At 42.5% G+C, this 23,797-nt stretch overlaps 1 protein-coding gene across 1 annotated transcript in view; it reads right to left on the bottom strand.

Moving 5' to 3' along the window:
* The window catches only part of LOC136587019 (solute carrier family 40 member 1-like), a 60,720-nt gene extending 38,923 nt beyond the window's left edge, over positions 1 to 21,797 (bottom strand). The window contains exons 1-2 of the mRNA XM_066585424.1: positions 21,697 to 21,797; positions 1,259 to 1,326 (exon numbers count right to left, since the gene is read on the bottom strand). Of these exons, the coding sequence (XP_066441521.1) occupies positions 1,259 to 1,326; positions 21,697 to 21,793 (165 nt within the window). The 5' untranslated portion in view covers positions 21,794 to 21,797. The remainder of the gene's footprint in view (positions 1 to 1,258; positions 1,327 to 21,696) is intronic.
* Positions 21,798 to 23,797: the final 2,000 nt, after the last annotated feature.

The following is a 23,797-nucleotide window of genomic DNA, read 5'->3' as shown; positions in this document are numbered from 1 at the left end:
AGAAGAGGTCAGCAATCCTGGACATCCTGTTTGTGCCGGCCTGGACTGCTGGTGCTTTGGCATCGCTCTGCTCCATCTACGTTCTCCCTGTTGTCTTGATGCTATGTCACGTTGCAGTTTCCAGGCGATATTAGATTTGCAGTAAATCAGCACATAGAGAATGTGTGTATGCGGTTGACAGCTGCAGAAGGGGTATAGATTTCTCCACATCAGACTACAACACGTCAACATATCCTTATGTGTGTAACCAGCAACCATACCATTACAAACAGTATTTGGCACACACCTATAGCAGCAGTATGCTGAGGTAGTACCAGTGGCAATCGGTCACACACTTAAAGTTACGACCTTTCTGCTGTATATCAATGTGCTACTATATGTATGAGGCTGCACCGTACTTGGCATCATGGCTGCTGGTCACACACAGTCTGTATAGATTATGCTAAAGCCATGCTGTTAGGAAACACATGCTACTGCTTTTTTGGCCATGGACAGGAATACGGTAAGGACTATTGGTACAGAGGCTTCTTGTGATGTTGGAGTTCCCTAGACCAGAGTCTTTATAATGGTGATTTAGTGATTAAAAGTAATTTTGAATTATGGATATTAAAGAGGTTGCCTAGTTTAGAATACCCATTTTTATAAATCTTATTAGGTAATTCTGAGTTAACAGACGGGCATCCTCATCTCTTGGCAAGAGTGAAAAATGGTTACAATGACAATCGTGTAATACTTAATTTCCCCTGTGGGAGTGCTGCAGGGAAATTGATTGCTTACTGTGAGATTTCCCCATAGATTACAGATGATTGCTAGGTGTCCCAGCAGGAGTTCACTTTGAGATCTCCTTATTGTCAAGGGACTCTTCTAACAAGTAGGCAATGTCCAAAGCAGAGAACCTCTTCAGTTAGAAAAATGAAAAAATGACTTTCAAGCAGAAATTTTGTTTCATAGTTAATGAAATGTTCCAAGGTCTCCTTAAAGAAGCTTATAAATATATTGCTGTTTCAGGCTGATTCGGTCTTCATAAAAGCACCATGTAGGACAACGGTTTTCAAAAAGATTGTCATATATGCAGGAACTAACCAGAGCAGGATGTCACAAGGCCCATGACACCTGATGCTATGTCCAAAGGGGAAAGTAGAGGACATGGCCTAGCAATTTGGAACTCTGGGCCTCTTCATGCACATAACCAACTGCTTATGTCAGTCACCTACTGTGTTACATCATGGTATACAACAAAACTGCATTTTGAACTTACCCATATTGACAGTGCACAGCTTACATAGACAAGAAATCTTGGTCCCATGAGGTAGCTGACAGCCGGGCCTGATAAAACCAAATATACATTTTTGTTACATAAGACGCTATGCGGGTTTTGTTGCAAAACAATAGCAATGTGAAAAAGTAAACACATAAGGGAAAATCATCTAATTTTACTACACATTTTTGGAAACCATTATACTATTCTGAAATTTTGAACCTGATTAGCAAAACTTCTTAAGGGATCGGTCAGACGACCGTGGTTTACACGTTGCTAAGCTGACATGCAGGGATTATGCGCGTGTATCAGGGCTGCTCCTAGCTGCGTGGAGCAGCTGTTCACACATCCATGGTGCAGGCAGCCTGATTCCACAGCTCCCATAGGAGCCTATGGTAAGCACCCTAGACAGCGCACACCATGGAGCTGATATGCGAGTCGGCATTCGCTCTCCTAACTTTGTTAGAAGCGCAGATCTCTGTGCTTCTATAAAACGTCCATGTGAGTGCTTCCATAGCAACCTATTGATTGCTATAGGAGCACTGCTGTAGCAGCGTGAGAACCACGCTTGTCTGACCTCGGCCTAACAGTTTTCAAAAAAGACAAAAGAAATTCAGCTACTACTGATATTGACTCCCAAAATTATGGAAGTGAAACTAATGAATGGCTCGGTGCTGGACAACCTAGAGATTAAAATAAGAAATAAAGGACAAAAGATGGAATACATCCAGCACTCAGTCAACAAAGCAAAAATAGTAAAAATTTTATTTTTTTTATTCATTCATTCATCAAAATTCACTGAAAAAAATCATGTATAAATAAAAGTGCATTCGAGTTGCACCTGCATATATACAAAAAAGTGCAACACATATACTACAGTATATTGTACAGTATATAAAAGCAGTAATGGGCAGTTATGGGCAGCACATTTTAAATGTCCCACTGTAAGCAGCAGGGTATTCTTGCAGCCTTGCTGCTGGGCAATTCTCCAGCAGCGGGGGGCAGTAGTGGACTCCCTCCACCTCTCTCCCCAAAGAATTTTCCTATAGCTGGGAGATAGAGGGGGGCAGGGTAACAGGGCTTCCCCGAAAGCATGGGAGAATGGGGCAGAGCGAGAGGGATCCACCCTCTAGCCCCGCCCCCTCTTTATTTGCCATGGGCAATATCTGTAAGATGCCCTATAGCCCTGCCCCTCTATCCAGCCCTGCCCCTCTCTAGCCCCGCCTACTCTCTCTGCACTATCGGGATATCCCTCGGGGATCCCCAGAGCAGGGAGAGAGAGAGAGCAGGCTAGGGTTTAATCCCCCATAGCAGGGAGAGAGAGCGGAGCTATGGAGGATAAACCCATAGCAGGGAGAGACAGAGCGGGGCCATGGGTTAATCCCCCAAAGCCCAGCTTACTCTCCCTACTATGGGGAAACCTGCGAGGCTTCATCTCTCTCTCCACTTGGAGCAGCTGCGCAATTTCAAGCGCAGCTGCTCCAGTGAGCAGCTGCCCATTCACGCGATTTTTAGTGCAGTATGGGCACAATTTTTTCATGCACCTATGCTGTGCTTAAACAGCGCTCGTGTAAACGAGGCCTCAAGGAGGAATTCATATAGGATAATGATATACAGTTTGTCTCAAAAGTGTGGAAACATCCATAAAGAAAGAAAACTGTTTGCTCAATGGTGATCCAATTTTGCAGACAATCTCTGTTAGGCCATGTCACCAAAATCAAAATCTGGATGACCAGAAATCGTTAATGATGAAGCATCAGCGACTGCCGTCCACATTTTGCTTCTCAGAATTTGATAACTGCACTGTTGGTAATGGGCGGTCTGGTTGGGGAGTGTTTATTGAAATCAGCGGCTATGACACATGTGCTTCATGACACTAACCTTCCCTTTGGAAAAATTAAAGTTGAAACCCAGATAGCGGAATTCAAAATGTCTTGCAGTTTGTATGCAAAATTGAATCAAAGTCTGCCAAACCATTTTCATTCCACAGGATGGTCCAAAGCTATGGAGACACCTGAATAAATGGAAAATGGTGGCTGGCAATGCCATCCTGTGTGTGCCATGTTGCTAAAGAGAAGGGGGAAAATCTGTGAGGGGTTGTGTCCAGCACAGCGGACATTTTGAAAGCCACCACCTTGGAACAAAGTCGATATTTTCAAATGGGAAGGGGTGTATGTGATATGTGCATCTGATAGAGAATTTGATGAAGAATCCACTCATGCTTCATTGCACAGTTGGAAAATTGCTTGCCAAAATTCGCCAAACAGGTTCTGTGTTGGACCTGCCAAATAGTGGAGGCAACAAAACTGCAACAGATGAAGCAACAACAATGGCTATCCTCGCACCCTTCTGCAAGAGCCCACATTGTAGCACCGGGTGACTGTCACAGGAGAATGGGTTGAATCAAACCACCATGGAGTGGATGCTGGATATGCAAAAACAACACCTGTACAAGATCCAGTTGCTGCATCATCTCAATGATGGTGATCCCGATCGCCATGTTGAATTTGTGGAATGGGTGGCAATTGCAATGGGACCCACATTTCAGTTCAGTGATGAAGCAAACTTCTGCATGGACTGGGAGATGACCAAAGAAAACATTTGCTACTGGTCCAAAATGAACCCACACTGGACAGATCCCTCCAAGATGGTTGACACACAGAAAGTCATGGTGTAGTGCGGTGTGTGAGGTAAAAAGATAGGAAGACCATTCTTCACCGACGGTAACCTTACTGCTGCCAAGTATCTGCAACTGTTACATAATGATGTGTTCCCATTACTGTGCAGTAAAGATGGCAAATTTCCAGTGTTCTTCCACCAGGTTGGTGTTCTTGTCGCACATCATGGTCCGTGAGATTTTGGATCAGCAGTTTCTGGGTAAGTATATTGGGTTCGTGGCCCAGTGGAGTGGACCCCGTGCTCCCCAGATCTCACTCTCTTGGACATTTACCTATGGGACGATGCCAAGTCCAGCGTTTACACAGTGAAAATCCAGAGTATGGCGCACATGCAACAGCGGATCCTGGACAACTGCAAGCAATTCTGCTGAGGATTTGCTTGTGAATGGGAGAAAAGGTTAGCTTTGACAATGCAGATCAAGCATATACTGTAGTGGATTGTTGTTGTGATCCATGTCACAGAAAAATTGTTAATAACTTTTGGTAGGAATAAAGTTACATGACAGATTTGGATTCCTCATCAAATTCTCTATCAGATACATATGTCACATGCACACCTTCTTATTTGAAAATATCAGCTTGGTTTCAAAATGTGGCTTTCAAAATGGCCACCATGTTGGACACCGCCCCTCTCATATTTGTCCTCTTCCCCTTAACAACATGTCACACACAGGGTGGCATTCCCAACCACTGTGTTCCATTTATTCAGGTTTCCATACTTTTGGACCACCCTGTATATGGGTGTTTCCACACTTCTGAGACACCCTGTAAATTCTTTTGCATAGGCAAGGAAAGAAAAGGAAAAATACTCTCCAATGCAGATTGCCTGACATGCCACAAGTTGTAAAGGATATACGTAACTGCCATCAAAATGTAATAGCTCAATATAGCCCAAAATCCAAGGAATACACTCATCAAAAACAACCCCTCCCCTAAAAGGCGTTGTCGGAATGGATATATTACAGGATATAGACATTAAAGGGGTTGTCTCATGAAATCAAGTGGGGTTCAGCACTTCTGTATGGCCATATTAATGCACTTTGTAATGTACATTGTGCATTAATTATGAGCCATACAGAAGTTATTCACTTACCTGCTCTGTTGCTAGCGTCCCCGTCGCCATGGATCCGTCTAAAATCGCCGACTTCTGGCGATTTTAGACGCGATTGCGCTGTGCGGTCTTCTGTGCGGTGAATGGGGCCACTCGTGCCGGAGAGCTGGTCCTCGTAGCTCCGCCCCGTCACGTGTGCCGATTCCAGCCAATCAGGAGGCTGGAATCGGCAATGGACCGCACAGAGCCCACAGTGCACCATGGGAGAAGACCCGCGGTGCATCGTGGGTGAAGATCCCGGCGGCCATCTTAGTAAGGTAAGGAAGAAGTCGCCGCAGCGCGGGGATTCGGGTAAGTACTAAACTTTTTTTTTTTTAACACATGCATTGGGTTTGTCTCGCTCCGAACGGGGGGCCTATTGAAAAAAAAAACCCCGTTTCGGCATGAGACAACCCCTTTAAGTAACTAGAAGGGTTGTTGATCTCAAATGTTGATCCAAGGATTATTCTGACTGCCATTATGGCGTCGGGAAGGATTTTTTCCCCCTAGAATGAGGGTAAATTGGCTTCTGCCTCACTGGGTCTTTTTTTTGCCTTCCTCTGATTCAACAAGAGGAGGTGGAAACTGTCTGAACTGGATGGATATTTGTCTTTTTTCAGCCTAACATATTATGTTACTATGAATGAAACTTTCTCTGTGTGATTGTAACATTGATATAAGTAGGGGATTACAATATCAGAGCAAATGAAAAATTTATTGTGGAAAACTGACTCTTTAAGGAAAACTAGTACCCTGTTGTACCGCCTCTAGCTTGGATACAAGATGTGATACGGGTGGGCATGGAGGCTCTAGTACCCTGTTGGACCGTCTCTAGCTTGGATGTAAGATGTGATACGGGTGAGCATGGAGGCTCTAGTACCATGTTGGACGGGCTCTAGCTTGGGTGCAAGATGTAATACGGGCGGGCATGGAGACATACAAATTCCATATGGTATCCTGGTCCACATTTGCTGTAATTGAGCCTCTAGATCATGCAAACACATAAGCTGTCAATGTTGGCATCCCAGCTGGTCCCATACATATTCTATTAGTGATAAATCTGGCGACTGATCAGGACATACAAGTGTGACAATGTTGTAGTGGCATGAATGTGACACCCTTGCTGTGTGTAGCCAAGCATTATACTGCCACAGGAGAATACCTCTTGGAAGCCGCCATGAGAGGAACACATGTGGCTGCAGGATGTCCTGAACATATCGCTAAGCTGTCATTGTCCCTCGTACCACTACTAGGGGCGATCGACTGTTGTATGTGATGGACCCCAGACCATCACACCAGCAGGGGGCTGTGTGCCACTCCACAGCAAAGGCGGGAATATGGTGCTCACCCCCAGGTCTCAGGTCATGAACACGGCCATAGTCAGTGCCCAAACTAAACCTGGATTTGTCACTGAAGACAACTTGGTTACGTTCCATAGCTGTCCAGTTTCATCATTAACGACACAATTGCAAACAGAGGTGACGGTGGGTGTCAAATGCAGTATACATAATGGGCCCCGAGAGACCAAATGTTCTTTAGTCAAGTGCCTGGAAACGGTTCCGACTGACACAGTGGTAGTGTAGTGATGTTAGTGATGGTGCTACCTGTCTCTTAATGGCGGACAATGAAACAGTTGGAGCTGCTTCTGCTTATCAGACAATCCTCTCTACTAGTGGTTTCTCGAGGGTGTTCTGAGCCAAGTAGCCTTGTGTGTGTTCCCTCACACAACCACTGGTCCAGCACCCAGCAGACTGGTCAGAATGGCCCAGGTGATGACCAATTTGTTGATATGACTATCCAGCTCCCCCATTCCAATAAAGCTCCCCTCTCAAACTGTTAACTGGGTGAAATCTCTTCTCTGCGTCATAGACATGTCTAGTGGTCAACAAGATCTACACAAGTGGAAGAAGAGGTCACTACACACAAGGAGCCTCCGAGAGCCTTTTATAAGCCCAAGACTGAACCACTTTTAGGGCCTCTGGTGACAAGACTGTTCATCTAATCACACCACCACTCTGATCATTTGTACATCTGCCTGAGATGTAACTGCATGCCAAGCTTTGCAGTAAAACGGCAACTCCTTATAAAGGCTGGATTTTTTTTGACAAAGTGTAGTTGGTAAAGAATACTGCCTGTGATGTAGACTTCACAGAGTTGATATAGACATGAATATAAATGTCAACATCCATGCAATTAGTACGATCCGAACATCCAGTGAAAGGTTAATGGAGAACAAATTGCAGTGATTAGCAACAAGAAAATAATGTCCATAAATTATATTCTCTAATTGATTAGATGTGCTATGAGAAAAGTGAAAATGTAAATAACAGCTGGAGGAATACATATAGTACCAACACTAATAGACAGCCATAATGTAAGCTCTCATAGCCGAGATGTTCAAACAGTGAGGGATTCCATTAGTAAAGAAGATCATTAGTGTTCAGACTGAAGAGTTCAATGCAATGAAGCAGCAAATGTCCACACAAACAGTGCAGCAACAGACAAACACTGATCTAAGGAAGTTCAGCAACAGGTCAGCAATTACTCAAGGCACCATAAAGTCCTTCCTGGCGGATATTACGGCAGCACAGCGGCACTGCATCAGGAGAGAAAATGAGCTCGGCAATAAGATGAAGTACAGTGATACCTTGGGTTGCGAGTGCCTCAGCTTACAAGCTTTTTGACTTAGGAGCAGGCTCTCTCCTGAATTTTTGCTCTGATTTAAGAGCAAAAACTTGGGTTAAGAGCCTTGCTCTCAATGAGGCCGCCGGCAACCCCATTGAAAGCAAATGGCCTACCGGCAACCCCTGCAGTGATTTTCAGGGAAGGGCTTTAAATATAAGCCCTTCCCTGAAAATCTTCCCTAGCTGTAGTAAAAGATATATACTCACGCTGCTCCTGGGGCTCAGGCATGTCTAGCCGCCGCTTGTTCTCCCTGCATTTTTAATCCCCGCTTGCTGAAAAGCTTCAGAGCAGTGCAGGGAAAACAAGTGGTGGCTAGACGCGCCTGAGCCCGGCAGCTGCGGAGAGGTGACTATATATTTTTTTTTAATTTTTAACACATTCTATTGCTTTCAATGGGGCAATGCCATCCTCATTGAAATCAGTGGGAGAGCTTCGCGATCTGGAACGGATTAATGGCTTTTCCATTCATTTCAATGGGGAAAATTGATTTGACCTATTAGTGTTTTGGGTTAAGGGCTCCGTCATGGAACAAATTAAACTCTTAACCCAAGGCACTATTGTACTTGTAAACTAGGAACACCAGGCAGGACACATGGCCACAGAAAGGCTGGCATCAGACATCAGCACCACCACCGATGTTTGTCAGAAGCTGACTTCATCGGGATATGCAACATGGATGAACGGGCTATACAGGGTGATTCGAAAAGAATGGCGCAAAAGTAAAGCTGATTTATTCATACATTAATTGACATTAAACACCCAGAATAACATGACAAGATAGAAGAACTCTTCAAGTTTTTAACACACCATACGGATGTTGGATGTGAACTCCGTTGATGACACGGCAGATGTCAAGTTGGTAGTCCAGTTCTACCCAGATGCATCACAGTATATAGTCTGTTAGCTATTCCACTGCAGCGGAGATGCTTTATTTGAGGTTATCTAGCATCACCACCCGCGCCCGCATTGAACATATGTAAGGTGAGTTGAAAACTCGAAGAGTTCTTCTATCTTGTCATGTTATTCTGGCTGTTGTATGTCCCTTCATGTGTGAATAAATCAGCTTTACTTTTGCACCATTCCTTTTGACTCACCCTGTATTAACCTGTTATGTTTGGATCGCTGTTACCAACATCCTTTACATCTTGTAGCACATCAAGCTATCTGCATTGGAGAGTATTTTTCTTAGACTATCCCTCGCTATTCAAAATAATCTTATCATTATCCTTTATCAATTCCTCCTTTATGATGGTTGGACTATATCGACTTCTATGTTGTAAAATCAATTATGATTGCGTTTTTGTTAGGCAATATATATCACTGTGCAACACAATTTTTGTAAAAGATAAGCAGATAGGCGGCTTATAGTAACTTTAAAGGTGTTCTGTCAGGAAAAAACAAAAAAACCTACTCACCTGTGCCGTCGGGGCCGGTCCCCGGGAGGCTGCTGCTTCTCCTCATCTCCAGCAGCTCTGCGATCGCAGGGCAGAAGCTGGCAAAGTGCCAGCTTCCTCCCCTGCTCCGACCATGCCGGGCAGCAAGTACTGCCGCCCGGGTCAGTGGTCGGCGCATCGCCCACTGATTGGCCTGGCCGCATATAACTTCTGCCGTCTACGGAGAGTCAAAGGCGACTGCGCATGCGTCCCCCTTCCCGGCACGCATGCGCATTTGCCGTCAACTCTCCGTGGACCACAGAGGTGAGACACCGCCAGGACGGCAAGAGCACACAGGAGCCGCTGGAGCTGACCCTGCACGCGGCAGGTAAACAGCGGAGGGAGAACAACAATGGGATTAGGTGAGTTTTTTTTCAGTCTTTTCTTTTTACAGGTTTAACTCTTAAGGGATGCAGGGCAGGATGTGAGTGAGTATGCATTTTTTTATTTTACTGACAGAACCCCTTTAATGCGCTGAATTCAAATATGATATCATTTTTTTTCTGCCACGTTAGGTTTTCCAATTATGGGGAATAATGTAATCCAATTGTCGTTGTATTGTATTGTTTGGAAATATATCTATACAATTAATCCAGTCGGCTCGCCATTAACCTCGCTTAAAAAAAAAAGAATAATAAAAGTGATTGCATAACTATTTTGCAATCACTGTTACACACCGCTTGCTGACTAAACACTATAAGGGTAGGTTTATGTAACATATAGGGTATGTTTCCACGGGGCGACGACACTGCAGATCATCTAGCAGTAAATTGTAATTAAATTGTGTTTTTACAGGTCATTGGTTTGACTAAATAAAAGAATCAAAATCCTAAAACACAAATACATGTTTAGTATTGCAGCGTCCGTAAAAGTCTGATCTGTCAAAGTAATGGATTATTTACCCCGCACAGTGAACTTCGTCCAAAAAAAAAGTTAACACCAGAAATGCGCTTTTTTGGTCCTTCTGTCTCCAAGAAAAAATGCTATAGAAAATGATCAAAAAGTTATATGTATTCCAAAATGCTACTAACGCAAACTACAGGACGTCCTGCAAGAAATGAGCCCATGCACAAATAGGTGGATGGAAAAATAAAAAAGTTATTGCACGTAGAAGGTGGTGGCAGAAAGTAATTTAAAAAAAATGAAATGCCTTTAAAAAAAAATAAAAATGGTACAGCAAAAAAAAAACGACATCAGGGCTTTTACGCACTAGTTTTTTTTTCTTGCGCTGCAAGAGCGAGTGAAAAAACTCGCCTCACAGCACAAGAAAAACGCTGCAATATCGCTAAATGCTTTCAATGGGGCCGGCAGCAGCGGTAGCCCAATTGAAAGCATAGGGAGTATATCACGGACTTCTGACACAGCTGTGGCAGGGGTTTCCTTCATTCCCGCGGGGAATAAACGCCAGCGCTTAGCCAATCATCAATGAATGGCTAAGTACTGCCTGTAATGGCTGAGCGCTCAGCCAATCAGCACAGCCCTTTCAGGAGGGCTGTTTTAAAATCCCCGCCTGCTGAAAGAGCTTGACAGCAGTGCTGTGGAGCCAGCCGGAGGATGCACCTGAGCAGTGGAGAGGTAAGCAGCAGCAGCGCCGACCCCACTGTAAGCAATGGGATAGTGTCCTGGACTTCTGCCACCACTGTGACAGCTGTGGAAGAGGATTCCTTCATCCCCGCGGTCCCCGTGGGGATCAAGCAAACCTATGTGACAGCTGTGTCAAAAGTCCAGGATATACTCCCTATGTTTTCAACGGGGCTAGCGCTGCTGCCGCTGGCCCCATTGAAAACACTGAGCGATATGGCAGATTTCTTCTCTGCGATGCTAAACTGAAGTGAAAAATCGCAAATGAGTATGAAACCATTGAAAATCATTGATTTCATAATCATCGCTGTGGCATCGCAAAGAAAAATGTCGCTAGTGGGTAAAAGCCCTCAGTTTGGTATTGTAGTAATTGTACTGACCCAAAGAATAAAGTTATCGTGTCATTTTGTGTTGCAGTTTGTGGGCCGTAGAAACAAGACGCAACAAAAGATGGCAGAGTTCCGTTGTCTTTTTTCATTCTACTCAACTTAGAACTTTTTTAAAGTTTTTCAGTACATTATAGGGTACATTAAATAGTACCAGTGAAAAATACAACTCGTCCCGCAAAAAAAAGCCCTCAGACAGCTATGTTGATGGATAAATAAAGGAGTTATGTTTAAAAAAAAATTAAAAAAAATGCTTGGTCATTAAGGGGTTAAATAACTTGAAAATGAGACATTCTAGCTATTATTCAGTTCAACCAGTATAATCAACATGTTTTAATTTTACAGAAACATATCAATTACTTTCTGTTTCGACAAATTTTTTAAATTTGTTGCACAGTCTAATCATTACTGGTAGCAATAGGTTAGGGCATTACTGCTTTATTATATGATATACTGCAGTATATGTGTCGCATTTTTTGCATACATGCAGGCACAATTTTAATGCACTTTACATAATCATACATGATTTTTTTCAGGTGATTTCCGACAAGAATTTGGAAGTGTCCTATTTTTGCATTATTGACTGAGCGCTGGATGGTTTCCATTTTTTGTCCTTTACTTCTTATTCTTATGAAGTTTTTTCATGTACACACAAACCTTACTACTTTCTCATAATACTTTTTTAGATGGATGACAGGCCAAACTGGTCCGCACTGGATCTCAGGCTCCCAGTCACGACGGCCTGCTCCTGTCTCTCTCTGCTAGCAGCCAGCTTTTTCTCCCGGAGTGTAGCAGGAACTATTCTTTTTTATCTCACTTCCTGCCACACTCACAGGTGTTTTCTCTCTCTCTCTCTCTCAGGTATCACTGGCTATCTAACACCTTCTGCAAGCCATTCTATACACTGCACTCCTACAATTCCCCCCCCCCCTTCCTGATGAAGGCTGCATCACAGCTTTTACCCCTCCCTGGTCAAAACTCCAGGCTCGGGGGGTCTCTCTTTTTAACTGCCACCTCATCCTTCTCAGGCTCAATTTCTTCATGTTCTATAACACTAAGAACTTTGCACCTTCTCAGCTACCTTTGCAACCTTTTCTTCAGTCTGTTCCTTAACTGGCCCTTTCTCTTTGACTGGCATCTCTTCCGATCTTTGTGTGCAGCCTGCCCTACTGACTCTGTTTTCCTACTCTTTGTAACTTCTTTTACATAGTTTTCTTCACCTGCAACTTCTGAGGCCTCTTTTCCAGTCTCTGCTTCTTCAGTGACTTCCTCAGCCTCACCTTCTGACTTCTGTTTAGTCTCTTGTATTTCAGAGGATTTCTCAGCCTTCATCTGTTGCTCAGTGTCTTTACTGTCTTTCACAAAAGCGATTTCTGCCCTCAAGACTTTGCCAGTTTTCATAAACTGTTCACCTGTAACACCCAGGTCACCTTCTAAGCATACTTCAGTGCTTGTATCTCATTTTTAAGATTCTCCAACAGGGTCTTCATCCCTGCTACCAGTTGTTGAAACACGCTCTTGAGCTTTTCTCGTACCAGAGCTCTCTTTTCAGCATCCGTCTTAGTGCTAATCCAATATTATATTTCATTTTTAGGATTTTTCAACAAGATCTTCTTTTTTTTTTACTTGCTGTCTACACTGGGTCCGAGACCTCTCTAGTCTCCGAACCTTTTTTACAGCAACCTGACTATTCGATTCCCAGTGTTTCATCTCTACTCATAGCTTCTCGGCGAACTTTTAAAACACAGCCTTTACCTCTGACATCACTTTCAGGGTGCATGTCAAGGTTAGCACTTCTGTTTCTTCTCCAGTTTGGACACAATCTGATGTTGGTGACCAAGCTCCACAGTAAGATCTTCTAATTCCTGCTGAAGACTCACTTTAAGCTTCTCAAGTTTATTATAGGCAGCTGCTTTTTCTTCATACTGTTGACTCGTAGCTTCTAATTCTCTTTGAATTTCTCTTTTCTGCTCTTCAACAGAATCCAATCATGCAGTATTCTTCTCCATTTTCTTTTCCACATCCCACACCTGAGCCTGAAGTGCTAAAATATGCCCTGCCAGTTTCTGCATCTTCTTCTAACAGTTTGAGGTACACATTTCTCTCATCTTCCATTCTTTTCAGGTGTGCACTGAAGCCAAGCCTCTGGCATGTCTCCTCTTGCACCAGCTTCTGAGACTCTTCAATTTCCCATGCTTGAAAGCGCTGCAGAATACGTTGGCGTTATACAAATAAAGATTATTATTATTATAATCTGAGCTTTCAATTCCACTTGCAGTCTGTTAATCTACTCAGACAGCTCTGCCTGAACTCTGTCACTTTCAGTGATTTTTACTTGTAGCTCTTGAAGCTGCATCTCTACTGCTTTTCTCTTACATTCAGACTCATGCTTGTCTTCCAATAATCCTTTCACCTCATGGATCAGCTCAGTACACTCACTTTCCAAAGCCCCTTTAGCTGCTTCCAAGGTTCCATTCATTCGTTCAGCCTGCTCTAACTGTTTGGACAATTCCCCCATAACTAGAGCAGGATTCTGTTTAAGCTCCTGGATTTGAGTTTCATATTTTTCAGCTTTCTCATCCAAGCTCATCTGTAGCTGGGCCACCAGTCACTCATGGAGTACTTCCTGGGCTTCCTTGAAGTCCAGTATGCCTTTCAAGAGCATTGTTTGCTTCTCTGTCTGACTGCAAGCAGCTTTCTTCATTTCCAGCCTTTCTCTGAGCTCCATTATCTGAGACACCAGTTCAGCATTTCTCTTTGCTAACTACATTTTTAACTCTGCAACTTGATTCTTCAAACCTGTAGTTTGATTACGTGCATCTGTAGAAGCTCTTTCTAACTTGCAACATGTAATCTCTAACTCTTGGGTTCTTATTTTCATTTTCTTACAGTCATGTTCATACTGCGCAGATTGCACCTCCAGACACACTCTGTGATCAGCTCCTTCTCTGGGTACATTTCTGAGGTCTAGTATTTCTTCATTGGTTTTGAAAGACATTCCTCATATTTCTTTTTTCGCTTTTCAATTCTTTTAATCCTTGTTCACACTGAACGGTTTTCTGTTCCAGCAACAACCTGTAATCAGTTTTAGCTAATCTTCTAAGGTGCGCATTGTCCTTTAAGACAACTGCACTTTATGTTTTCCCCTGATCAGCTTCTTTGAGAGCATCCTCTCTTTCTCTCTGGACGTATGTTTGTTCTAGCGCATCCTCCACCATATGTGGCAAGCCGGGGCTACTCGCCTCCTGGATCGCCGACCTCTTGGTCTGGAATGGGCACCACACATATAAAGTTTCCAGGAGACTTGACTTTCTTTTAAATCTGGCGCCTGCCTGTATTTATTTCACAGCACATAAAACTTGTACAGCATAAGGCCGCCTGCACACACATGGATTTTTGCTGCGGAATCCGCGACAGTCATTCACATAGCAGATCCGCAGCAAATACCATCTATAGCATGCTATGAAAAATCGCTTTTTCCTGCACACTCGCAGAAACCAATTGTGGTTTCTGCAAGTTGAGGAAAAATCGCAGCATGCTCTATTTTTGCGCGGATTCCTCGCAGACGGTTTCCATTGAAGTCATGGTGTAGGAAAAATAAACATTTGAAAATAAAATCTGTACTGCGCAGGTCTGACGGCTCGCCGTCCGGACAATCCGCAGTACAGATAAGGAAGAAAGAAAACAGGTACTCCGGGTCGCCGTCCGGGGTCAGAGCTGGATTCCTCTATGGGCTCCTGCATGCGGAATTCTGCTCTGCCATGTGCAGGCAGCCTTACACACAGTCCAGCGTTCACAACCCTTAGGGTCCTCATCACTAACCCCCTACCCCATGGTGTCTAGAGGGCATCCTCCTCTTTCAGATGGGTGATGGGCCCAAACTGGTCCACACAGGATCTCAGGCTCTCAGTTCTTGGACGAAGCAAAGGGCGAAACGTGCACATCGGGGCGCAGGGATTTGCAGATCCTCGGCCACATGGTAACACTTTACTATATGCATGACATTGAGATTGGTTGCGCCCAGGGGCGTAACTATAGAGGATGTGCTTGCAGCCGGGCCCAGGACTCCTAGGGGGTGCATAAGCCCTATCTTCTCCATGTAGGGAGCATAGTAGTATGAATAAAGCATTATAGTTGAGGGGCCTTGTTACAGATTTTGCATTGGGGCCCCGAATCTTCAAGTTACGCCTCTGGTTGCGTCTATAGTAGGTTTATACTCGTATAAGCATGATTTTCTTTGGGAATATGTGTGACCTGAGGGGATGTATTTTCCTTGTACTGATGCTGCATTTCCTTTATGTTCTGTTTTTTTAAATGCTTACATTATATTTGTAATTTTCAATAAGCAATTTTTTATGCTAAATCTCTGCAGTCCTGTCTTGGACATTTCTTTTTGGGTCTGTTATATCAGTTGCTCCTACAGCCTGTCTCTCTCTGGCTAGCAGACAGCTTTTTTCCCCCTGAGTGTGGGAATCCTTTTATCCCACTTCCTGCCACACTCTAAGGCAGTGTTCCCCAACTCCAGTCCTCAGGGACTCCCAACAGGTCATGTTTCCGGATTTCCTCAGTGTTGCACAGGTGATGTAATTATTGTCGGTGCCTCAGACATTGCCACAGGTGTTCTTACCATAGGATATCTTGAAAACATGACCTGTTGGTGGTCCCTGAGGACTGGAGTTGGGGACCTCTGCTCTAAGGTATCAAAGTGGCTGTCTAACTCCCTCTGCAGGCCATTCTATACACTGCACTCCTACATTGTATGGAGAGGAGAGAGGTAGGAGGAGGAAGTTGCTGCAGAGGGAGAAAGACTCACACAGACATGCTGCTGCAGCTAATAATAAGGTATTTACTGTGTTACAGCTACTGAAATCATATCTACACTTCTCAGCACTTCTCTAGTGTCCTCCATGCTGATGTAATTCCCCTGTGTGTGCTAGGGAGAGTTAGAAAGCAGAATCTCCTCTTTCCTACTAGTGTAGTGTATATGAGACATCATAGAAGTTGTCTTCACCCACAATCTCAGAAACAATTGAGAAATTGAGACCAACAAAGACCAATTATAGCCAATTAGGCTATTCACACAAGTGGTTTTTTCATGCAGACCTCTGGTCCACATAAAAAGGTTGTTGCATGTACCCTGTTTCCCTGAAAATAAGCCCTAGTATGATTTTTTTAGGATTTTCGGGGAGGCTTGAAATATAAACGCTATCCCCAAAAAGCTCTAGCTGCATGACCTTAAAAAAGCAGGCTCGCTGATGCCACGGCTCAGCCAATTCATAAATCCCGCCTGTGATTGGTTCTTCGACCGCTGCTTAGCCAACCAATGCAGTGCTTGATGAACCAATCACAGCCATCGCATTGATTCATTGAGCACTACATTGATTGGTTCTCGGGCACTGCTCAGCCAATCAGAGCCATTGTTTCCTTTAGGCGGGATTTATGAATCCTATAACCAGGAAATGATCTTCTGTGGGCGGCCGAGGACTGCAAGAAGCGCATCTGAGGTCCGGAGAGCAGCAGGAGGGACCTGGACCGAACCTGCTAGGTAAGTATAATAAGACATCCCCTGAAAATAAGACCAAGCGACTCTTTTGGGGCAAAAATTTATATAAGACAGGGTCTTATTTTCAGGGAAACACAAACTCTTCTGATCCATATCATGGATGAGAGTAGACATGCAATGTCCACTGCCCCCATCGCTCAGACAGCACACAGACATGTGTCAATGTGTTGTCCAATGAGATTTGCACATGAGAATCTGAATGGGCTCTTATATAAATTGGTCATATCTTTAATAGGAATTTTCACTGTTAGTATTCACTGAGGCTCAACACCACCTATTATACTTGAAAGTAGCTTGCAACCTATAAAAGGTTGGGGACGTCTGCTCTAGGACAGCTGCTGTTGGTTCATTATTCAAGAAGACACCTTGCTACGTCGGCACTTTAAATATTGGGTGGTGGAAAAATCCAATTAAAAAGTATTCTTTGAAAAAGTGTCTCTGTTAAAAATCTAAGAAAAGCTGACACAAGAAATAAAATGCACATTTTTAAGTGCAGGTTCAGCCCTTGTTTCCTCTATGTTATAGCACTTATTCATCATGCACCCGAATAATGTGGCCCTTTTTGCATTTTTGTCTTTTTAGCAGTAATATGGGCAATGGCCGGGGGTTGTTGTATAGCGACAGTTAATATTACAAATGGGTCACCACCATCATTATGGTAATATTCCTGCATAATGTGGTGGTCACCCAGCTAGAGAGCAGTAGATTATTTTTTCTATGAAAAATAAGTCATGCCGTGGCCTTCCTCATTCATTCACATAGAACTGCGCATGACATTGAGGACTTTTTGATGTAGAGGCCAACAAGAAAAAAGTTGGCTACTTGACTCATAAATTGAAAGGGGAATTTTATAAAAAATTAATAGGCTGTTACTCTAAATCAGAAAAGAGATTATATAGAGAACATAGGTAAAATAATCCTAATTACCAAACTTTGACTTGGGTTACTTTTTGGATGGACAGCCTCCTTATTCCTCTAACTGTTCTAGGTGCATTTCAGAAAATCATATTGGTGGAGTCCATAACCACCAGAACAAACTGGCTGTGATACTCTATAGAATGATTGGCTCTTAAAGAATTGCCCTGAGGTTTCATGTGCCGGCCACTCCTGATACAACTCTCTAAGCAAAGCTCCACTTGTTTGAATGGCCTTTTGTTTAGATTGTTGTGTCAGAGAATTCCTTTGATGGTAATCTCTAAGAGCCACTAAATGGATTTTGCAGTTCCATAATTTAGGAAATCAGCGAGGTCTAAACTCATGGACAACTTCCCCAACGTAATCTTTTAATATGTTTCAGTGACATGCCAGAATATGACTTTTGAATGAATGTCACCCTCATGCTTTCCACTGCAGCTCTGCTTGGTTGGATTACGATCGAGAGCTGGTTTTCACTACAACAAAATGTGAATGACTCTATATTGCTAGTGACTAAAACACCAGTGAAAAAAGATTAACTAACCACCACAAACATACAGTATTAAGGGATGCCAGGGCATGATAGGGATTGTACGTCTGTACTTCTAGAACAGCTGGAGAACCACATGTTGGAGACCACTGCCCTATATTCACTAAAGGTGACATTATGCTTTAAAGGGCTATTCAGGGACTTCACCTACTCATTACCTATCCTCAGGGTAGGTCACTAGTGATTAATCGACAGGGGCCCGTCACCAGAAGTGTAATAGCTTCACTCCCATTGAAATCAATGGGAGCGCTGCCTCCTATTATACTTCCAGCTCCTCATTGCAATCAGGACTGGACGCCCAATAATGACTGCAATGAGGAGCCGGATGCATAATAGGAGGCAGCGTTCCCATTGGTTCCAATGGAAGTGAAACCAGCTATTATACTTTTTCCTCTGACCCCAAATGACAACGTCAGGCCTGCTGCATTAACAGTGGGCTGAATGATCAGCTGATTGGCGGGGATCCTGAGCTGTGAACCCCCATTATTCAACAACTGATGACCTATGTTGAGGAGACGTCATCAGAAGTTAAACTCCCAGAATACCCCTTTAATTAAAAAACAAGATCTAAAACAATTAAAGGGATTTTCCAACATGTTATTTTTTAAACAGTAGGCAGTTGGGAAAACTGGAGATGTTGCGCTGGGGTAGCGGGGGCCCCGGGGGTGGTGAGTAAAAGGTTTTTTATTATTTTTCCCCATTGCCTGCATTTCAAAACTTTTCAGAAAAAGCCTTTAAAGAATTCAAGATATGAATCCTTTTCTGTATTCTGTGTATAATATTACGTTACATGGAAGCTTTTCTATAAAAATATATATATACATTTATTTATCTTCCATTAGACATGTAAGTATGCCAACTGGGCCTTGCAGCAATCCATTTACTGCCTTCATATCTAAAACTGCCCGTAATGTGAACCCTGCAGTGTGAAATGCATAAAAGTAACTGTGAAAAGTGTTCATGGATTTCAAAAAGCAACATAAACAATAAAATGCCGAATTTCTGCTCTGGTTTATAGAAGAGATGTGATGGCCTGTGAAAAAATACACAGCATGACTGGTTTTAATGCATTAAAGCGTTATAGTAAAAATGCCACTAATAGCCATGCCTATAAGGGAAAGAGGAAGCGTCCATCACAATGAAATAGCCTTTAATACAGCAACATAATCTAGTGATAAGTAGTTAGTATTTCATGTGGGATGTACATTTAGATTTTTTAAACAGGGCAAGCTGTGTGAAGACTGGGTCAAGACTGTAGCCAAGTGTGTCTTTTAGTGTGCCTTTTGTGTACTTCTGTAAACCACCGTATAAGCATACCGTAGAATATGTACATCCCCATTGACTCCAATTGTAAAAAATAAAAGTATGCCGTTTGGTAGACCTTTTCTTCATGGCAGCCCATTGAATTGGAAAGCACAGTCTGTGGAGCTTTCACAAACACATAATATTTTTCAAAAAGTATTTAGATGTATACTAAATTTTGGTCTCCTTTGGATGAAAGGAGCCATCTAGATACATTTGACGTATATGGCAGGTACTTTTTATTTCAAGTACCCCAAATCTAGGGCTTAGACGCCATGTGCACATATGATAACTTAAAGGGATTCTTTAACCGTGAAGATATGGCATCACTTCCTGATCAGCTGGTGTGCATTTGCCAGGACTACCCACCATTCCTCATTTAAGTGCTGCGCCTCCTTCGTGGATTCTCCCTGCACAATGGTGCTCCCAAAACATCTACTGAGCAGGAAGAAGCCAAAGTTTAGTTCAGTTGATCAGCAGAGGCAGCAAAAGTTGGCCCCCCACAATCCAGAAGTAATGACATATCCTACACTCAGAGGCGTAACTTGAAGCTCCTGGGCCCCAATGCAAAACATGTAACAGGGCCCTCAACTATAATGCTTTATTCATAGTACTGGGCTCCCTATATGGAGAAGAGATGTCCTATAGGCCCCTAAGGTTGCTGGGCCCGGGTGCAACTGCATCCCCTGCATCCCCTATAGTTACGCCCCTGCCTACACTTCTTACCATATGAACATTCCTTTAAGGCCTCCTTCAGACAGGAGTGCCGAGTTGGGAAAAGACTGAAGGGACCTTTTTCTAATTCAAGTCAATGAGACTCCAAGACTGGACCCCCACCAATTACCATATATCTTAGACTGATGTGGTGCAGTTTGTTATCAAAACAACTCTGCCCTCATGGGTATGCATTATGTAACTACACGCTATGCCTCACGCTCACTCATCATCACCATAGCATCTACAGGGTGGGCCACAGAAAAGTAGCCGGCACCACACTCTTACGAAGGTGGTCTTAAAGAAAATCTGTCTTCATTGTCCATAACAATAAATCACAGCACAGCTTTCATTTTACCTTACCAGTATAAGAAAAGCTGCACTGTGATGGGTTGCTATGGGCAACAAAGACAAATTTTCTTTTAGACTGATTTCATAAGAGCATGGAGCCGGCTTACTTTTTTGTGGCCCACCCTGTACAAGCTTGTGCACAATTTTCCTCATAATGCTGATTTTGGATTGTATTCAGGGCGGTAAAATATGACATAGCACACATGATGTGCCTGCGCTCTCCAATGTGCTCTCACACCCTTCTTCCCTGCTACAAACTTATACAGACTTATTATAAATGATCTTCCCAATTTTAAACCCTTATAACTCAATGACACTTAGATATGTAAATGTGATATAAACAGAAACAGAAACTCATTTAGCCAAAATGACTAACCGTAAAACTGCTCTTGTTGCCTGTAGCAACCAATTGCAGAGCAGCTTTCATTTCTTATACGGCTAAGCTAAAATAAAAGCTTCGCTGTGATTGATTGCTATGGGCAACAACGATTTTCTTTTAGACAGCTGTCATAAGAATATGGAGTTGGGCTGATTTTCCGTGGCCGACCTTGTACAACAAACTTCATAGGAAATTTGTATACAGGGAAATATTTTAATTAGATGTGCTAAAAACAACAGAAAAGCCTTTTGAGAAGGTCCACCAGTGTCTACAAACGTAGGCCCATTGAGCAACATGCAAAGGGACCTCCATATTGGTTTGTCCTGAAAGATTTTGTACATTCGAAATAGCTGACACCTTTCATTCTAACTATTATTCCTAATTCCGCTGCACCATTTTCCTGAGCGTGGAGAATTATATATATATAGACTGCATTTGTCGTCCTCGAACGGGCTTTATAGTAGTATTATATATATTTACACACACCAATCCCAATTTAAACAAGGAACACCCTTCTTTGTACACGTAGCCCCAAATAACCTTTTTCACGTGCAGTCACTATGGTGACCACAGGAGGAACACTCTGTCACAGTATCCGTAGGTAGGAATTTTGAACTGTGTAACAGAAATATTCAGTATTCTATATACTTTTACGCATCTGCTGTATCCAGAAATGGACAGATAAATAGAGTTTGCGCAAACTACACAAACGTACGGTACTACTCCTGTACTGCTTAGTAAATGGCAACAACATGCATAGTATTTATATTTCAAAGCTACATTTTTTTCCGCCTATTGATTCAATATTTACCAAGTAGTTTCTTCTTGTCCTTATCTTGTGTACTAGGGGGCTGTGCTTCTGCCCTTTCATTTCCAGGACCCTCGAATTCTTCTAATTCTTCCAGCATTGCAGATTACTATACACAAAGGAAGCAGCCATTTCAATTTACATGCACTGGCAACCATGCAAACTTTGAATCGTGAAACATAAAAACACAACTGTCCACATTCCGGTTTCCGTTACTGAACGATGTGCTGTATACAATAGCGAATAGGGCAATATATAAAATAGCATATTCTTATATAAAAACACACACACACACTAAAAAAAAAAATCGGCCATGCCTCCTATGTCATCTAATGTTAGTTGAGCAGGTAAACATAAAACGATCATAAATAGTAATACTAAGAATTCTAAAAAAATGTAAAAAATAAAATAAAATAAAAAAAATATAATATAACTAAATGTAAAAGTGAAATATACATAGACATAACAGGCGATCAGTACAATCTGGCCAATGCACGGATATTCCTACAGGATGGTATGTTGTACTGATAATTGTCTATTATAGATTATAGTCGCGCTTTCAGCTTTTGCAAACCAAGTTTGTAAGATAGGTAGAATTTAGACACTCAGCAAACAGTGTAACGTCCAGTTCTTCTAACGAAGGATTCAAGAACATCTCAGTGGTACTTACCATACGCCCGCAGCATCAAAACTCTCATGGGTCCTAATGTGTTTTTTCAAACCGTTGCTGGAAACAGTACGATAAACGGAGAGGGGCCCTCCCAGGCATGGAAAGGTGAAATTCCCAAAAAGAAAAAAAAAAGGTGAAGGAAAAGAAAAGGGATGAGATCACTTTATGAAACTTACATGTACACTTGCTAACATGTACCCCATTGTGTAAAAATGCTGGAGGTGCAAATGTTTCATGTTTGTTGTGAAAAGGACAGCCAGCACTTTCTGTCACACGTGACAGGCTAGTACAATGTGCTGTATCTGGGGTCATTCTGAGCTATGGGAATGCAGTGGCTGGAGACAGGCTATGCATTAGGCAGCCCGGGATTTCATTTTTACAACACAATGGGAAAAAATAGCTGGCCAGATGCACGCAATCAGTGAATTACATGAACACAAGCCTTTCTGCTCTCCCTGCAGGGTTTATGGCTATGTGTCACTATAGTAATGGGGTTAATAAGTGTTCTCTGATTCTAGAATCACAGATGCTAAAAAGGGAAAAGTATGAAAAAAAATCTCACTTTTGTTTATTTTTAGGTTTAATATTTTCAATATTGTGTTTATTTTAAATCCCATCATATCACACCAGAACATTCAATCTGACACAGCCATAATGGAGGCTATAACTGGATTTTATACTTAGCATATTTACAGTAGTGTGCACTTAGTCAGAAGATAATCTTCCAGAATGTTGTGGCCTGTTGGAAGAACTTTTGCAGACATTTGATTGGTACTGAGAAGACACAGATATTGTGCAAACTGTAACTTGTTCTATGAAATGAAAATGTTCAGTTGATCCCTATCCACACCTGAGATGGAGTAGAAATTTATCTATGGTCAAAAAAAAGTAAAATGTATATATATGAATAGTGGGTACAGAGATTACACTCATAATGGGGTCTGAGGGATTGCGTGAGGTGGACCAACAGCCAGTCCTGCATGTGAGGACTTCAATATTTAGGGGACCCTGGCAAATGTTAAAATATTGCATTGAATAGAGCAGCTCTTGTGTGCGATTATATATATATATATATATATATATATACACACACACACACATACACAGACATATAAGAGCAGAAAAAAACAGCACTGTGTCCAATCTACAAATGATGGTGTGCCAGTGGTCTGGGTACTGATCATTACATACAGTAGTAGTGATTAATAGTCACTCATTAAAGCAATATGAATGTAAAGTACAAAAGTAACTTAAAGTGTAGCTAGCTTTTCAGACAACTTATGCTCATTTAATGACCTGTGTATATGTCATCATTTTTGCAATATACTTTCATTAAATTATTTTATTTTTCCACTGAAAATCAAGACTGAAGTGCATCTTTCTGCAATCCACTGCTTGTTGTTTGGCATTCAGCGTCTGCAGCAACTAGAACAT

Source organism: Eleutherodactylus coqui, chromosome 12 (assembly GCF_035609145.1).
Source record: "Eleutherodactylus coqui strain aEleCoq1 chromosome 12, aEleCoq1.hap1, whole genome shotgun sequence".
Classification (NCBI taxonomy): Eukaryota; Metazoa; Chordata; class Amphibia; order Anura; family Eleutherodactylidae; genus Eleutherodactylus; species Eleutherodactylus coqui.
Note: the sequence above shows the minus strand (reverse complement) of the source record. Positions and strands in the feature narration are given on the sequence as shown.